Source organism: Oryctolagus cuniculus, chromosome 4 (genome assembly GCF_964237555.1).
Source record: "Oryctolagus cuniculus chromosome 4, mOryCun1.1, whole genome shotgun sequence".
NCBI classification, from domain to species: Eukaryota; Metazoa; Chordata; class Mammalia; order Lagomorpha; family Leporidae; genus Oryctolagus; species Oryctolagus cuniculus.
Window position 1 is genome coordinate 80,890,804 of NC_091435.1, and position 18,424 is coordinate 80,909,227.

Here is an 18,424-nt window from a genome sequence, read left to right on the forward strand (position 1 = left end):
ATGAGGACTGAGATGTGGTAGCTGTCCCCATGGCATCCACCCATGGGAAGTGCACAGCAGTCACCCCCTGAGGTGATGTTCATGGCCCTGCTTTCAAGGGCCAGCTCTCTGACTCTAGACTGTGGGGAAGGAAGGTAGTTGGAAGCTTGGCATTGTGCCCATCTAGGATTCCCAGGGGCAGAAATGCCTGTGCCTCACTTTGAGATGGAAATGGAACCAGCCTGCCGGGTTCCCAGGGGCCCACCATTGTAGAGTATTTTGCCAACAGTGCTGGTGTTTGAGAGGGTGGAGTGGAGCTGTCCCATTACCTGCCATCCCACACAGCCCTCCACACAAGTCCCCAGCTTGTGCAAGATAAGGGAAGGTCATGAACCCTCCCCCTCCAACTCTCCCAAACAGAATGTTTGAGGGAGGTGGATGCAATGTTGTTTCTGGATAATTTTTAACTGAGTGTGAGGACGTACACTGGCCATTTGTGGAGTCCTTTTCTTAGCTAGCAATAGGGCAGATGGCAATGTTGAGACACATTAACTCCTCTTGGTGTACAAATGTTTCTCTGGAATATTTGGGATTGGGATGAGCCTCAGAACTTCTAGTAAATGAAGTTGGATTTATCCAGACAATTTTTACAACGAGTTAGAAGTTCACCTGTTGGAATGTTGTGTGATTATTTTAATTCTCCATGTTTCCTTTTGATCTTTGTTCCTATGCATGGATGTTTTACGTTTCTGTGTGTGATGCATTCTTGTTTTATTTATTACCATATTCTATCCTCTTACTCGTTTTACCCCTGTAACTGTAATTTGATAGCTGGAGAGTGTTTTCTGTATTTGAAGTTCCATAATTTGTTAAGCAGCCCCCATTAGAGACATCCTGGCAGGGTGTTTCCAGCCCTGCTGCTCTGGATGGTTCCTCACCAACCACGGTGTCCACACAGCCTTTGTTCTTTTGACTTCTGTCCTTAGGGTAAGTTCCCAGGAGTAGGAGTTGTAGATGGAAGAGACAGTAACTTGGCAGTCCAACCAGATTCAGCTTTTTCCTGCATTCCCCATTCCCCAAGAGAGGAAAAAGAGTATTGCTGTATCTTCTTTAATTACATTTATTTGCTTTTTCCCCCCTTATCTCAGGAGCAAAGACTTAAGGTAACTGTGAGAGTAGTGGGAAGCTTCCTTTCTAAAGCTCTTCCCCTAGCTGAGGAGGAAACTTGAAGCCAAGCCATTGCACTCTCTGTGCCCTCTGTCCTTACTGTTGAAGACTGTGGGAGCCTGCGGCCTGGCCTGGAACACCACTGCCTTCGGCTCTGACGTGCTGGGGGCAACGCACATGCGTGCAGGGTTAACCTTTTGTCTCCCAGTTTCTTCTCAGGTAGAATAAGGAAGAAACAAATGAGAAACCACCATCCCTCAGCAAGCAGGAATCCCTAAACCACTGGCCAAACAGCCACATGAGCAAGTCCTCATTACTGGTGCAAGGAAAAGAGACACAAGGAGGCCCTGGGCGGAGCCTCCTGTTACTGTGGACAGAGTGGTCTCCAGCCCACGACATGCAACTCCTGCCAAAGCCCTTTCTTACTATTTGGCCCTAGTGTTCCAGCTCCTGGGCCTTACTAGAACCAGCCTTTTTCTGGGAGAGCGTGTCCAGCTTGCTGATCCCAAAGTGCCCTGTCCGTAGCATTTTTGCATGACACACAATGCGAATCTTTATCTAAGGCAAGGACTATTTCTTTGGACACACCTGAGGCTGGATTTATGACTCCTTTCTTACTTTGAAACAGCCACAGGCAGTTTTAGTAGCCAAAGCCCCATTTGCCCTCGGAGTAGTCATCCCCAACCCCCACGCCAGCCCGCCAGCCCTTGTCCAGTGTTGTCAGTAGGACCTGCCCTAGCCTGTTGGCCTCCTGGGAGCTCAGCAGCCCCTCCTCTCAGCTCCTTTGGAGTCAAGGAGGGCCTGGTCTGATCCATGCTTTGATGTTGGCCAGATGCCTGACAAGGAGTAGGCAGACCCGTCCCACGCCCATACTGCCCTTCATCTCCTGCTGTCATCTCTTCCTTCTAAGCAAAGCTTTGCCTCCCCTGCCTGCTGTGAGCTTTGGACTTCTGTTTTGCTTCCTAACTGCTGTTCCTCATTCCTCGCTAATCTGCTCTCCCTTTGCTGCCCGATGTCTTGCAGTCCTCCTCTTTGCTAGCAGCTCGGCAGGCTGCCACTGAAGTTCCTACTGCTGCAGACCTTGTCAGTGCAATAGAAAAGTTGGTCAAAAGCAAGCTGGTAAGTGGGGGTCCTGAGGAGCTCCATGTGTGTCCCTGCCTCTGTGAAACTCCTGGGGTCTTGCACAACCTCCTGCCGTGTTCTCCACTGCACCTGTCTTCATTCCCCCAATAGGATCATTTCCAGTAACGGTGGCTTCTAAAAAGCTGTGCCCCACAGCCCTTTGTGGCTCAGGGAATTAACAGGTCCTTTTGGTGTTGGGTTGTTGATGAGAGGTGAACAGGGTCCCAGGAGGACCAACCTCCCTGTAAGCTTGACCCAGTGGCTGCAGGCAAGTGGCATTCAGTCAGTTTCACATGTGCTCTGAGTAGCCGCGCAGCTAATACACTGTGTTGCCAACACAAAGAACATGGGCTGGGTCTTGGCAACCTTATTTGGGGACCTCAGATAACTTTCTAGCTTGCAAAGTCTTATAGCAGTGGATTGCTGACAACCAAGGTGAATGGGTGAAAGTGTGTGGATACCTCACCACAACAAACTAAGGGAACTGATGCATGTCCCCATCCAGGGGGGAGAGCTAAGGACAAGCCACCAGTGACTGGTCTAACCTTGTCACCTGGACCGCCCAAACTGGTAGACAAGGAAGTGTGATGAGTTGGAGCTACTTTGGGAGTTTTGGCATAATGCCAAAATTGTCAAAGAGCTCTTGTTTCCATTAGGACAGAACTGTCCCTCTCCTCCACCCCGGCCATGATTTTACATTTAAATGGACACCCTGGGACTGTGTTGTGGTACGGTGGATTAAGCTGTGACCTGAGACACCAGTATCTGATATCAGAGTGCCAGTTAGAGTCCCAGGTGCACCACATCTAATCCAGATTCCTGCTAATATGCCTGGGAAGGCAGCGAAAAAGATGGCTCAAGTACTTGGGCCCCTGCCATCCACGTGGGAGACCCAGATGGAGTTCCTGGTTCCTGCTTTCAGCCTGGCCCAGCCCCACCTGTTGTAGCCATTTGGGGAGTGAACCAGTGGATAGACCATCTCTCTCTCCTCTCTCCCCACCCCCCTTTCTGTCTCTCCCTCTTTCTCTGTAATTCTACCTTTCAAATAAATAAATCTTTTTAAAAAGTGTATCAGTGTAGGATAACACTTTGAAGTATTTTTCCTGTCTTTCTTAACTGTGCCACCCATTTGACTTTTCCTGCAATTCTCATTTAGGAAAAATGTCAGCTTCTACCAGACTTCTCTTGGGCAGTTGTGTTAATCAACCTTTCTCTTCTTGGCCCAGGAATTAGAGGAAAATGACAGATGCTCTCCAGAGAGAGTTGCCTGACCATTTTGATCACAGTAACACCTTTTTCAGATACCCCAGGATAGAGCGCACAAATGAAATGAACACATCTGACTTTGTTCTTTACCTTTTAAATCTCCCTTCCTAATTAAAACACAAAATTGGCGATTGTAGTACCTGGGGCCAAGCTCTCGAAGCTTTTCTGTTTGCCTCCCGTCTCTTGCTCTCCCGCTGGTAGCAGCTAAGCACTCTTGAGAGTACTGCCCTGGCTTTTCAAAGAGTGCCCTCTGACCGCCCCTGGCTTGCTCTTCCTCCTCTCCACACCAACCCATCCATCCTACTCGTTCTGCAGAGGCCATCCTTTGTTTTTTGTCTCAAAAATCACTCTTCCTGTTGCGTCCTCTCTTTCGCCATCAGGGTCTGGGTTGCACTCTCGTGCCTAAGCTTGCAGCAGCCATTGCAGTCTCTCCCCACCCGCTCCGCCGTGCATGTCACTGTCCTACGCACTCCCACACGCACTGCTCGCCACCTCCCTCCTGTCCACGCAAGCAGCTGTCTCCAGTGGGGGCCACCTTCAGGTTCACAAGACAGTTTACTGGAGTAGGGAAGAAAGTACTAGAATTTCTACCTCATCATTTTAAAATAATTCTTCATTTTTTGTTATGTATGCAGTGATAGTACAGTTGTACAAATAGGCGATTTATAAATAAGTCACATGTAAGAGGAATATCATCACAGTTCGGAAGTCACTGGCTTATAGATAGAGCCCACTCTCACCCAATATTCTAATGATGTGCAGCCTGGTCTCCGGCCTGCCTTTCCGACATCCACTTCTTAATTCCAGTGATGAACTCTGCTCCAGCCAAATTGTTTTCCTCACTATTCCCCAACACAAGCTTGGCTGCTGCTTCCTGCCCCCAGCTTTTGTTCCTACTGCTTGCCTCTCTGGGATGTGTTCTCTCTAATTTGTGCTTCTCCTGAGCATAATGGTCCTTCAAGCCTGTGCTCAAACCTCAACTCTCCAGAAGGGCCTCCCTGAGCAGCTCAGGCCAAATTTCCTCTGAAATCCCAAGGCAGTGACTAGAGTCACACGCTGCTGGGGACAGCTCTTGGAGGGCCCTGTTGTGATGTTGTTAAAGCATCTTCATGCTTTCCCTTTGCAGCTCATGTCTGCAGTCGATGACAAGCCACTTAGGACGTGATTATTGTTTCCTCCATTAGTATTCAGCTGTCTTTATCCTTAAAGGGTTCTTTGGGACTGTTTGCCTCCGGAAGCCTGTTTGCTAATGTTGTGTATTACCTTTCCCCCTCCCATTACTACTGACCTTTGAGTCTCTTTAGGCCTCTAGTTTGTGTGGTCATCGGGTCTGGTGTTAAACATGTAAGTGAGGGTATTGAGAAGTCCCATGAGCACAGACTTCCCAGAGGAGAATGGGTTGGCGTTGGAGCTGATTGGCCCATAAATGTCTACTGAATGAATGTCTTTTCTGTGACTTCACCCATCATTAACTACTTCTTTCAGACCCACAGTGAGCCCAGAATTATAGAGATGCATCTTAACATATAGAACCAAGCCTGTATCACAGGAAGGAGTGAGGGAGCAGAGGTTTGGTTTCTTAAAACATTCTCGCTAAAACTTGATTCTCTGTTCTTTCCTGTACTTCCTCTTCTCATGCCACTGTGATGTAGTGATGGAGCAATGATAGGTTCAGGATATTCCAGCCATGTCTGAGAACATTAAGTTGCAATTTCATCATCAAGACTCTTATTCCTATTTCTCATCAGCTCTTTAGCTTAGAAGAAAATATGGAGCGCCTATAAAAGTTCTGGAATATTTATTTGACTGAATTCAATAGTGTGACACCTGCCAAAATAGCCAGTATGATCTCAGGATGGGTTAATGAAACAATGTACAGATCAAGAGAACTAGTAGTCCCATTGTACTCACAGCCATTCAGCCCACACCTGCGTGTGTGGTATGTGAATGACACCTTGTATTCTACGTAAAGCATTCAAAAATGTTCTTGAAGGAACTGGAAGGGCCTGGAGGAGTAACCAGTATCATGTGGTCCATGTCATTAGAGTGAAAGCTGCAGAAGCTGAGATTAAGTTTGGGAAGAAGCTGAGGGCTGCTCTCTTCCAGGAATTGAAGTGTGATCATGGGAATAGAGGGTAGAAATGACTTTGTCATCGAGAGGGCAGAATCTAGATCTGTGGATGGGAGTTGTCTCTTCTCAGTATAAGGAAGAACTAATAGAATCCTTTCCAGTGAACAGAGTCTGATTCCATTGTACAGGGATTCTTGAATCTTAGAGTCTTTGAGGTTTTTTTATTGGTTCTCAAGGGATGACACCGAATTCTGCACTTGGAATCCATTTGGCCCCAACCCTCCTCAAAAGGCCATGAGACCCTCTCATCCCAAGAGCTATCCCTGGCGCTTTGTGGCCATACTGTCATTGTTGACCCAAGACTTCTGCCTCTGTGCTGCCCAAGAGCTACTATCAGGGAAGGAAGGCAGGGTTCTAGGCCCATCTGCAGTGCAGGTAAAACCCCTGGAGACGCCCCGTTGGTGAGGCCTTCTGGACACTAATGGACCTTCTAAGATTTCACTGCCAGCCCTGGCCTTTAATCAGTGCTTTCGTTTACCAAGAGAGGATGCTCACCACCTCCCCCCAAAAGTTAACATACTTTTTCTAGTTTTGAGACATTGTCTTTTTTATAAGATTTATTTATTTATTTGAAAGTCAGAGTTACACAGATAGAGGGAGAGGCAGAGGGAGAAAGAGAGGTCTTCCATCTGATGGTTTACTCCCCAGTTGGCCGCAATAGCCGGAGCTGTGCCGATCTGAAGCCAGGAGCCAGGAGCTTCTTCCAGGTCTCCCACGTGGGTGCAGGGGCCCAAAGAGTTAGGCCATCTTCCACTGCTTTCCCAGGCCACAGCAGAGAGCCGAATTGGAAGTGGAGCAGCCAGGACTCAAACCACTATGCCACAGTGCCAGCCCAGAGGCATCTTTAACGTAAGCCAAGAATAAGGACTCCCTGTGCTTTCCCTGAATGACTTAAAAAATTGTTTTAATTAATTTATTTTTATTTTGAAGGCAGAGAGACAGAGAGAGAGGACTGTCCCATCTACTGGCTTACTCCACCAGTCCCCATAATCGCTGGGGCTGAGCCCAGCTGAAGCCAGAGGCTGGGAGCTGGGAGCTCAGTCCTGGTCTCATGTGGGTAGCAGGAACCTTCCCGGGTGCAGGAAGCAGAGCTGGAACATAGACCTGGGCACTCTGATATGAGACCCAGGTGTCTCAAGCTGCATCTTTACTGCGCCTAACAGCTACTCATATCCCTGTGTTACTTTGAATAAAACTTTCTGGACCTGTGGATGGCTGCTGTGTGTCTAAGGAATTGGAAGATCAGGTTTTAGTCCTGTCTCTGCTACTTATTGTATGGCCCTGGGATAATGACTTAGTCTGCTTGGGCCTGTCTTTATTTTGCCTATCAGTGATGATGATTCTGTCCACCTGAATCTAATCTCAAGCACATAATGATGACGATGGAGTAGGAGTGGACGCACTTTGTAATCTGATTAGCCAGCATCTGCGAATGTTAGCTGTCAGCCCCCTGCCCCCAGCTGCCTTGTGAAGGGCAGGGAAAGGGAACTGTGTCATCCTTATCTTCAGTGACCCAGTGTGGTGCTGGGCACGTGGAAGCTTGGTGCTTGTCAGCTGATAGATGGGTGAATGTTGCAAGGTAGTGGCCTAACAGTCTATATGATTTGGCTTTATTCCTCAAGTGTGAGGAGCAAGAGTTTCCTGGCCATAGGAGAATCCAGTGTGTCTCTGGGTGCTAGTCCTAGGGCCCTAGGTTCTGATTACCTACCTGGCATGGAAGATGAAGCCTCAATAAAGGAAGTCCCTCCTGAGCTCTCACCAGGTGGCACAGCCGAAGTTCGTTCGTGGAGCCTGGCCAATAATCCCTAGCCTTTAGGGAGGGAGCTGGCATCTCTGAGCCTCGATTCAGCCAACCTGCTGACCTGGCATCCCGAGAATGTGCCCTGCCTGCTGCAGCCAGACTTCCAGCGCTTTGGTTCTCCTGCTTGGCTGGCAGTCACTTCCCTGGGCTAGCTCTGGGCCAGCCCCCCACCCCCGGAGAACACAGCTAGGGCCAGGCTGTCGCTTTGTCTCCTTTCAATGAATCGGCCAGGTGGAGTTAGCAGCAAGTCAGAATCCAGACGGAAGGAAACAGTGACCCCTTCAGAACCACCGTCGGGGTGTGTGTGTTTCAGGAGCTGGGTTTACCTGGCACCTCTCTGGCCACGGGAGTCCCAAGACTCTAGTCAACATAGAAAAGTTTAGGTTTTTACCTACCATTGTCAACCCAGTGTTGCTATTTGCCACACTTCAGTTTTCCCACGGTGTAGCTGTAAGATCCAGTGTTGTTTGTCCAGAGACAGGCACACAAATTACAATTAACTATAGGTCTCATGTTGTTCAGGAAATCTCTAGATTTGTTCATTCACTTATCTCTGACTTTGCATCCTCTGACCTTTATTGCCCCATTTCTTCCCCTGCCTGGCTCCCAGTAACCACTGCAGTTTCTTTGCTCTATCTTTGTGTATTTGATTTTTGTTTGTTTGTTTGTTTGTTTAAGGATTCCACATATAAGTGAGATCATGAGATATTTTTCTCTCTGTGTCTGGCTTATTTCACTTACTGTAATGTTCTCCAGTTTCCAGTGTAGCAAATGGTGGGATCTCCTGAATTGAAGACAACAGTATTACATTGTACGTGTACCACAGTTTCTTTATCTACTTGTCTATTGACAGACATGTTTCCATATCTTCCCTTATAAATAATGTTTCAGTGAACAAAGGATTGCAAAAGTATTTACAAGGTACTGATTTCATTGCCTCTGGGTATTCAAGTGTATTTCAAAAAGTTAATGGAAAAATTGAATCAAAAGAAGTTTATTTTGGTGCAAGATATTTTGAAATTGGAGCATACAAGGGATCTTCAAACGGTTCATGAAAAATGCATATCATGAAAAAACTATGCATAGGTTTCACAATAGTCAAGACTTGTAAATAGCATTAGTGTCCATCAAGTGATGACTGGATAAAAAAAATGTGGTACATATGCACAATGGAATGCTAGGCAGCCATAAAAAAGCATGATATGTTATTTGCAATAACATTGACAGAACTGCAGGTCATTATGCTACGTGAAATAAGCCAAGCACGATCTCACTCATATGTAGAGTCTAAGAAATTTGATCTGATAGTGGTTACCAGAGGCTGGGGAGTAGAGGGGAGGGTGGGATGAGGAAAGATAATTTAGGGGCCGGCGCCATGGCTCACTTGGTTAATCCTCCACCTGCGGCATCCCATATAGGCACCAGTTCTAGTCCCAGTTGCTTCTCTTCCAGTCCAACTCTCTGCTGTGGCCGGGAAGGCAGTGGAGGATGGCCCAAGTGCTTGGGCGCCTGCACCTGCATGGGAAACCAGGAAGAAGCACCTGACTCCTGGCTTTGCATCGACATAGTTCTAGCCGTAGCGGCCATTTTGGGGGTGAACCTACAGAAGGAAGACCTTTGTCTCTGTCTCTCTCTCTCTCATTGTCTAACTCTATCTGTCAAATAAAAAAAGAAAAAAGAAGAAAAAAGATGATTTAATGAGTACTAAATTATAGTTACCTAGAAGTAAGAAGTTCTGTCATTCTGTTGCACAGGAGGGTGACTGTAGATAGTGGTAATGCACTGTATATTTTTGTTAAAATTTTTGTTTAAGATTTCTTTCTTTATTTATTTGAGAGGTAGAGTTACAGAGAGAGAGAGAGAGAGAGAGAGAAAGGTCTTTCATTCACTGGTTCACTCCCCAAATGGCCACAACAGCTGGAGTTGGGCTGATCTGAAGCCAGGAGCTAGGAACTTCTTCCAGGTCTCCTACACGGGTGCAGGGGCCTAGGCACTTGGGCCATCCTCCACTGCTTTCCCAGGTCATAGCAGAGAGCCAAATTGGAAGAGGAGCAGCCAGGACACAAATCAGTGTCCATATGGGATGCCAGAGCCATAGGTGGAAGCTTAGCCTACTATGCCACAGTGCCAGCCCCTCAAAAAAACTTTTGTGGTGAATGTTTTCATGATTAATAAAATGATAAATGTTTTAAGAAAAAGATGTGTTTACCCTGATTGGACATTGCACAATGTAACATGTATTGAAATGTCACATGAAGAATGTAATTTTTATGTGTCAGTTAAAATTTTTTGAGTATTTAAAATAAATCAACAAATAGTGGATGAATGCCCTTCCCTCAAAAATGAAGTCTGTAGAAGGATCTATGTGGCTTATTTGTAAATACTGTATAATTTTATGTGAGGAACTTGATGTGGATTTTGGTACCCACAGGGGATCCTGAAACCAGTCCCCCAGGACACCAAGGGACAACTGTCCTCGGTTCAAGTGTTGACTCTTCTGTTAAGTCTTTCCCTTCCCTCTTCTGCCTGTTCCTATTCCTCTTCCTTGATCTCCCTTCCGTCTGGAAGAGGAGCCACTGCAGCTCAGGTTTCAAAGGGCGAGGAGTTTCTCCAACACTTTGCACATATTCAGCATGTAGTATGTGCTCCATAAAACTTGCCTGAATACAAAGGAGTGCTTACAGGAACCTAGAGGAAGGATATTTTTATGGGTATGTGATCTAAGATCCAGCACACAGGAAATATGTTCATTTTAGACGTGGGAATGGCCTTCTTCTACACTTAATCACCTATTTGAAGCCTACTTGCAATTATTTCCCCTGAGCTTGGACTAATGATAGAACATTTGTTGCTCCCTCTTCATGCACCTTTTTCTTCACCTGTTAAGATGTGGGGGCCCGCACTGTGGTGTAGCGGGTAAAGCCACCACCTGCAGTACCAGCATCCTGTGTGGGCGCCAGTTCGAGTCCTAGCTGCTCCACTTCCAATCCAGCTCTCTGCTATGGCCTGGAAAAACAGTACAAGGTGGTCTAAGTCCTTGGGCCCCTGCATCTGCATGGAAGACATGGAGGAAGCTCCTGGCACCTGGCTCCAGATCAGCCCAGCTCTGGCCATTATGGCCACTTGGGGAGTGAACCAGTGGATGGAAGACCTCTCTCTCTCTCTCTCTCCCTCTGCCTCTCTGTAACTCTGCCTTTCAAATAAATAAAAATAAATATTAAAAAAAAAAAAACTCCACAAAAAAAAAGAGTGTTGTGGCTCAGAGTCCCAGGTGGGGCAGAAGTCCTCACCGTGTTAGAAAATTAGCCACCACTGCCTGTTTTCTCCTAGGAGCAACACAGTTAGAAGTCACCGCTGCTTGCCCTTGGCTGGGTCCCCGTGTGGCGAGGTCTTCAGAGAGAATTCCTCTCGAATTACTATAAACCTTCTTGGCAATCCCATCATTTGGGGCTTTACCTGGTTTATGGCTTAGCCTACCTTCCAGCTCCCTCTTCCGCTCACTGCTTCCATCCTTCTGATCGGCTCCGGAGGGTCCTGCCTTCGAAATAACTTGGATTTCTTTGCTCATAGACTAGGTCAGGCAGGAGGAGAGGAGGCACATTTCTTTGGGTGACACATTGGACTTTTCAGATGTCCTTCATTGTGTGGAAGAGTTGAGCGGGGACTACACCAAGCTGGTCGGGCCATGGGAGCACCTTGTGGGCAGAGAGATAGGCTTCTGACTGGGTCCTGGTAGTCATCATCCTACTTGCCAACAGGCCACAGGACAAGGGCACCAAAGGCACAGTGGGGAAGGTGGGAGGGGGACGCAAAAGGCACTAATCAGATCAATCCCCAGCTGGGTCTGTCTGCTGGAGCGCCTGTCTCTGGTGATGGCACCAAGGGACATGTCACTGGAAAGCCTGCCTGTCCACTGGCTTGTCAAGCCTCAGCACCAGACACTCTCATTTCCTTAATAACAGGCTGCAGATGCTGTGTCTATAAATGTAGCCAAACCCTGCTTGACCTTTTTGTATTTTTAGCCTATACTGCTGCTCTGGATGTAACAACTTCCCTGGCTTGTTACTGGTTCTGTAAGTACCTTTAGGTCAAGTTAAAAGAAATTCTCTCGGGCTTGAAGACCCTGTACTCTTCGTTCTAATTTCTGGCGTTGGTAACAGATTAATAGTTAGCACTTGGCACATTTTGTCTGTTGCAGAAGAGGAGAGTTTATAGCTCTTCTCAGCATTAAGCTTTGCAGATTCAAGTTTTAGTATTCTCCATCTTCTCTCATATAATGGACCATCAGGTGCCTTGTTCACTTTTTGTTCATTTCTCTGGACTGTTTCTTTTTTTAATATTTATTTATTTGAAAGGCAGAGTTACATAGAGAGAGGAGAGGCAGAGAGAGAGAGAGAGAGGTCTTCCATCCACTGGTTCACTCCCCAAGTGGCCACAACAGCTGGAGCTGGGCCAGTCTGAAGCCAGGAGCCAGGAGCTTCTTCCAGGTCTCCCACATGGGTACAGGGGCCCAAGGACTTAGACCATCTTCTACTGCTTTCCCAGCCCATAGCAGAGAGATGGATCAAAAGTGGAGCAGCCGGGACTCAACCCAGCACCCATTTGGATGCCGGCACTGCAGGCCAGGGCTTTACCTGCTATGCCACAGCACCAGCCCCTGGCCTGTTCTTTCCTACCTCCATTTGGCCTGTGTTAAAATACAGCAGCTAAGTTAGTTAGTGATGGATACTCCAAGTGCAGACCATTTAAGATTAAGGTCTTTTATTCCTCCTGCCTTTTTTTCAGCACTTTTTTAACTTTGTGGCTTTAACCTTAGGGCTCCTGTGTTCAGAGGCTAGTAAGTGGAACCTTTCCAGTGTTAGGTATAGACAAGTATCTAATAGGAATATGACCATGATCTCTAGTCTTACTGTTTATCCACATGGCTTCTGCTGATTTGCATAATCAAATGATAAGTGTCACTGGGTGGTCCTTTGTCCAGGACGTTGAAAATTGTCAACACTGACACCATTGTGAGTGTCATTAATAGTGTTATCAATGGGGGTAATATAACTCAACACTGTAGAGCATTTTTAGCTTTTCAAAGAGCTGTACAACTATTTTCTCTGTCTCTGCCTTAGATCTGTAGAGAGGGCAGATGTGACATGAACACTAAGAAAACCTGACCCTAGAACAGTTTCAGCCATCCTGTGTAAGATCACCTGGCAACTAGCAGAGCTGGGCTTTGGATCTTGTTTCCTTTACCGTTAGCTCCTTCTATGGAACTGTACTAACCCTTTTAATTTGTTCTTTCTTAAAAATCCTATAGTACCTTAATTCAGTGAAAAGGATTAAGAAGTGAAAGAAAGCTCTCCATAACTAACCGTAGCAAAGGTGACTAGGAACGGTTAACTCTGTTGACTCTCCATCCACACCTTGTGGATATCTTCAAAAGAGTGGTAGCAGATTTAACAAAGCTCTGCTTCTCCCCTTATCAATTAGCTTTTGATGGTTGGTCCTACAACTGGTGTTCTTTTCTAATTCCTTATTAGGGTAGAATCACAACGACTAGCTTTGCTTCTGCATCCCTCACCCAGACAGCTGTGTTCTATCTGGGAGATGGTGGCACACACATGCCAAGTGGGTCCCGATTGCCTGGGACGGAGGCGGTTCTAGGCCTCCTGCTGCTGGAGGAGGGGAGCCTCTGATGGCCAGCTTCCCTGTCGTTCACTGAGGACAGCCTCAGCTGGTTGTGTTCCAAGTTGGTGGTGGCTCATCTGGGGGACACCAGTGTACGCTGCTCCACGGCTGTTTATTCTCTTTTCAGAGTCTAGAAGGAGGCTCCTACCGGGGGGCCTTGAAAGACCCTGCAGGCTGCCTGAATGAGGGGATGACCCCACCCACACCTCCTAGGAACCTGGAAGAAGAACAGAAAGCCAAGGCCCTGAGAGGCAGGATGTAAGTGTCTCACCCAGATTCCACCTGCTGCAGGTGTGTGTGCAAGGGTTGGGGGAGAGTGATGGAGGAATTCCCCACACTGTGCTTCCACTGATGGGCTTCATGCTGTGTAAAGGTCACACAGATCGTAACAGTGTAACATTACAAATAAGGAGCTACTAGAGCTGTGACTTGAACTTTAGGTGAAGTATGTTTTGTGAAATAGCAGCCATTATTGACAAAGTGTGGTTAGCACCGAGGTCTCTTAGAAATTTAAAGCATGCTGGTAAAAAGAAAACCACAACGTTCAGGGAAGTGTGGGATAATTACTATGGGCTGTAGAATCAGAGAATCCCTAACCCTGGCAGAAAGCCTAATCTTCGATGTTTCCCATATGTAGGGAAGTGATATATGTAGAAAGAGGGAGGCATTAGCCACGTGAGTATGTATGTTGGGCCATTGGCAGTGGAGACAGTATATGGAGGTCTGGTGTCCCCGTTCCTTCTGCCAAGGCTTTGTTTTGCTTCCATTTGTGGGTTTAGAGAACCTTTTCTCTACTTTTTGAATGGTTGGGGTAAATCACAATCCACATTGCAGGCCATTTCACAAAAACCCATGGCTAAGGCAAACTTGAAGTTGTCTACCTTGGTATAAAGGGTCAGTCTTCTATTATTTGAGATGATCAAGAAGATACCAGACACCACTGGTACAAAACCATAACTTCAAAACTTTGGTTTTGTTGTTTGGGGCTTGACTCTGTTGGAAGCAGGACTGTAATAAGTGCTGGACAAAGCTCAACATGTGAGAGCATACAAGCGGCAGTGACAATTGGGCAGGCAGGTGTGAAGTCCCTCCCTGTTGTTGATATGCCCTTCTCTCTCAAACTCATCTCGCCTTTAGCTTGATAAGAGACATAAAAATTAGCAAAAATAAGACCAGGTCTATTGCATGGAAATTTGCAAAGTGGACATTTATGACCGGAGATAAATAGTGAGGGCTTGGTGTCACAACAGGGCTGCCATCTCATAGGGGAGATGAGCAAGAGGTACATGAGCCCTGTAATTCTGTACTTACCCCATCATCTTTGTGGTATTCAGGGGGAGCCCCAAGAAGTTGGTGAATGGACTAGAAGCCAAGAAAAACCACCCCAAAGGGAAACTTTTCAGGGCATGCACAAAGCCGATTCTCCTTAGCGTGTCGGGCTGTTGTTACACGGCTGAGGCAGCACTGGGGCTGAGGTCCAGTCTTGTCAACAGAAGCAAAGGCGGTAGCCCGGGAGGTGGCAGTCACTACTTTCTCCACTTGGGTTGCATGGGCCTGGGGCCAATCATCTAAGCCATTGTCCAGGCGTGCATGCTACTGTCTGGTTTTGGTACAACAGGCAATAAAACTTCACTACCGTTTTCCCCCGGCTCTCCTCCCTCAACTCACATCCTGAGCTCACCTGAAAATCCGGCTGATAGAACGGCTCCCTCCTCTTACTGTCTATCACTCTTAGGCTAGCCTGCTGTACCTTGGGGCCCTGAGGAAAGGCAGGAGAGTTGGGCGTTTAATTATAACCCTGTGGGAGGCCAATGGCTGAGGGGTATTGAGAACTGAGACTCCATCCAGAGGTTGGCAGCAGGACATCAAAGGGTCAAGTAAGGACTTCAGGGAGGAAAGTTGAAAATGAGTTATTTGTCCAGGAGAAGGAGAAAGCTGAGAGTGGTCTTTACTTGCCTTCCAGTGTTAGGCACACGTTCATTCACCAGATATTTGTTGAACACCTATTATGTACCATAGGTGGGATGCATCCGTGAATAAGACAAACAGTCACAACAAATGGATGATCTTTGCTCTCGTGGCAGGTTTATATTCCAATAAGAGAAATCAGACAATAAACAATAAATTATGTAGTATTGTAGAAGCTGGAGAAAGAAAAATGAGAGCAGCATTCAGAGAGATGGGAGTTTGGATGAGGCCATGCTGCAGTTCTAAAAGGTTTTAGCATTTGCCCAAAGGCCAGGTGGAGGAAAGGAGCAGCATGGAGGAAAAAGAGTTCTCCCAGAGGGAGCTGCCACTGGGAAGCCCTGAGAGTCCACTCCCTACTGTTGTGAATGAAAGGGTAAGAGAGCATCTGCCCCATAGCTGGAAGATTGTAGTTGGGCCAGATAACAACATTTCTTCTTAAACAACCTACTGTGGGTTCTACTAATAAGAACTGAACATAAAAAAATTGCTTTATTTCTGATTCCATTTATTTGGCAATGAATGATGCATTGCCTTGAGATGTATGTCGTTTCAGTCATTGCAGTAACATCTTTTAATGTGATGTGACCTGCCCAGGTACTTCCTCAGCCCTTCAAGGGAAGAGGTGCAAGGTCCACCAGCAGCACCATCTATGATCCCTTAGCACAGCTCCCTGAGAAGCCTAAGACAGCCCCCCTCTGCCAGCAAATAGCTGAGGATAAAAATATCGCCTGGAGACAGCGTGCTGCACTTCATCTCCAGAGGGCCCTCCCAGCCCCAGATTCCCACTCTAATTTTCCTGTGGCTTTTTTTTTAAAACCACTCTCTTCCAAGCTCTAACTTGGGCCATGCTAAAGATACATCTAAATGCTTTCATTTGGCCTTGCCAGTTCCTTCCTGTGGCTAAAACACATGCTTGTACCAGAGAGAGGGAGCTGGTTGGAAGTGCTGGGCAGTCTGATAAAGAAATGTGTGTTCCTTTGCTTCCTTCCCACTGCCCTGAGACTCCAGACCCAGGAATTCAGTGCCGTCTCGGTGCCTAGGGAATAAGCATTGCAGAATTGCTTCCCGGGGTCAAAACGGTTAGGACCCTTGAGCAGGGGCCCTACTTTGACATCTCAGAGCTTTATCCCTTTGGCCACTTGAACCAAAAATGAAGCTGTGCAGTTCTAGGCAAACTGCTTTCTTTTCTTCCTTTTTTTTTAATTTATTTATTTATCTGAAATGCAGAGTTACAGAGAGGCAGAAACAGAGGCAGAGAGAGTGAGAGACAGAGAGATCTTCCATCCACTGGTTCACTCCCCAAGTGGCCACAATGGCTGGAGCTGCGCCGATCTGAAGCCAGGAGCCAGGAGCTTCTTCCAGGTCTCCCACGCGGGTGCAGGGGCCCAAGCACTTGGGCCATTTTCCACTGCTTTCCCAGCCCATAGCAGAGAGCTGGATTGGAAGTAGAGCAGCCGAGACTCAAACCAGCACACATATGGGATGCCGGCACTACGCCACAGTGCCAGCCCCACAAACTGCTTTCAAATTAGATAATAGGAATCAGAGCCCAGGAGCCTGCATGGCACCCACCCTACCCTGGGCACAACTGTAAGTATTTTTTAAAAATTATTTATTTGAGCCAAATTACAGAGAGGGAAGGAAAGATGGAAAGAGAAAGAGATCTTCCATCCTCTGGTTCACTCCCCACATGGCCACAACAGCTGGGACTGGGCCAGGCTAAGGCCAGGAGCCTGGAACTCCATCCAGATCTCTCATGTGGGTGGCAGGAGCCCAAGCACTTGGGCCATCTTCCACTGCTTTCCCAGGCTCATGGCAGGAAGCTGGATAGGAAGTGGAGTGGGGGAACTCGAACTAACACTCACAGGGGATGCTGGCTTGGCAGGCCGAGGCTTAGCCCACTGTGCCATAATGCTGACCCCTAACCATGAGCATTTATGTGTAGTTCTTACTGCCTGCATGTAAGAAAAAAGAAGGAGGAGTATGTGAGGTCGAGGCCTCGAGGACTCCAGAATCCATCTTAGTCATTTACCAGGCAGGGAAAAAGCACCGTCTGGACTCTCGTAGGATTGGGTCCAAATCCCACTTCTGTCACTCACTGTGTCATCTTGGGCAAGTTACCTTTCTGTCTCGATATTTTCATATAAATTAGGGCTTTACAGCATGTACCTTGTAATAAGCATGGAAAAACCCAAGTGAAGTACCTGTGTGCGGTAAATACTCTACAAGATAGAAATAATGAACAGGAAAAAGCAAACAAGAAAGCAAACAGCCTTGTGATCTGCTGACTCCCATGCCGTGGGTCCCGGAGTGCTGCGTTCAGGGCTGAGCTGTGGCCGTCAGCAGTCCATCTTCCTGGCCTGGCCTGGGGGTTTTCCAGGCCAGTCACCCTGGGCACCTCTCTGAATAATTTTTAACTTCTGTATCTTAAAAGCATCACTTGATGTCTATGTCTCTGAAGCCAGAAAGGTTCACCGTCAGACAAATGTCTCTCCTTTTGTTTAGCAAAAAAAAAAAAAAAAAAAAAGGAGCTGAAATACAGCAATAAAAACCTCATGTTGATCCTTTGGCCTCAAAGCTTTTATAACCCAGTTTTGTCAAAATGGTTGTCATTCTTTCTGCCCTGCACCTGTGCAATTGCTCGGTTATGGATGAGGGAGGGAGACGCATGAAGGGGGAAAGAATGCTGGGTGACAAGTGTCGTCCTCCATCTGATGATTTTATGTCATCAGGAAAAGCTTCTCTGGTCGCACCTGAATGGGGGCCTCATGCAGGGAGGGCATCGCTCAGCACCTTCCGGGGTGCTAAGTGCAGGTCTTTTTGGTGGACTTTGGTGGACCAAGGTAACTGTCCTATGAACTTAAGAGTGGAAACTTCTTGCTTACCATAAAGAAGAACCCTCATTGTTCTTAATCTGCTCTCAGGTTTGTCCTGAATGAGCTGGTGCAGACAGAGAAGGACTATGTCAAGGACCTGGGAATCGTGGTGGAGGTGAGTGGATGGCTTAGGTGGACCTGCAGCTGGAACATGATGGACCCTGTTTTTACCTAAAGCTTACGTGTATTTTACTGTGAATATCTGCAGAAGTGATCATTAAAGTGGCAATAAGTCAAATAAAAGGTATGCAGATGTTTTTCTTTTTTTTATTGAGGCAGGAACCTGGAACTCTATCTGGGTCTCCCACATGGGTAGCAGTGACCTAAGCCATAATCTGCTGCTTCCCAGGTGTGCGTTAGCAGGAGGCTGAGTAACTGAGACCCGAACAAGGCCCTCTGATCTGTGATTTTGTTGTCCCAAGTGATGACTTGACC

The 18,424-nt window shown here is 47.1% G+C and overlaps 1 protein-coding gene across 32 annotated transcripts in view; it reads left to right on the forward strand.

The window, feature by feature from the left end:
• The window catches only part of KALRN (kalirin RhoGEF kinase), a 783,799-nt gene that overhangs the window by 701,855 nt on the left and 63,520 nt on the right, over window positions 1–18,424 (forward strand). For 24 of the 32 annotated variants that reach the window (XM_051859217.2, XM_051859218.2, XM_051859219.2 and 21 more), the window contains 3 exons: window positions 2,170–2,265; window positions 13,273–13,403; window positions 18,038–18,104. In XM_051859217.2, the coding sequence (XP_051715177.2) occupies window positions 2,170–2,265; window positions 13,273–13,403; window positions 18,038–18,104 (294 nt within the window). The remainder of the gene's footprint in view (window positions 1–2,169; window positions 2,266–13,272; window positions 13,404–18,037; window positions 18,105–18,424) is intronic. The other 8 variants (XM_051859223.2, XM_051859224.2, XM_070072222.1 and 5 more) reach the window with 1 other exon arrangement.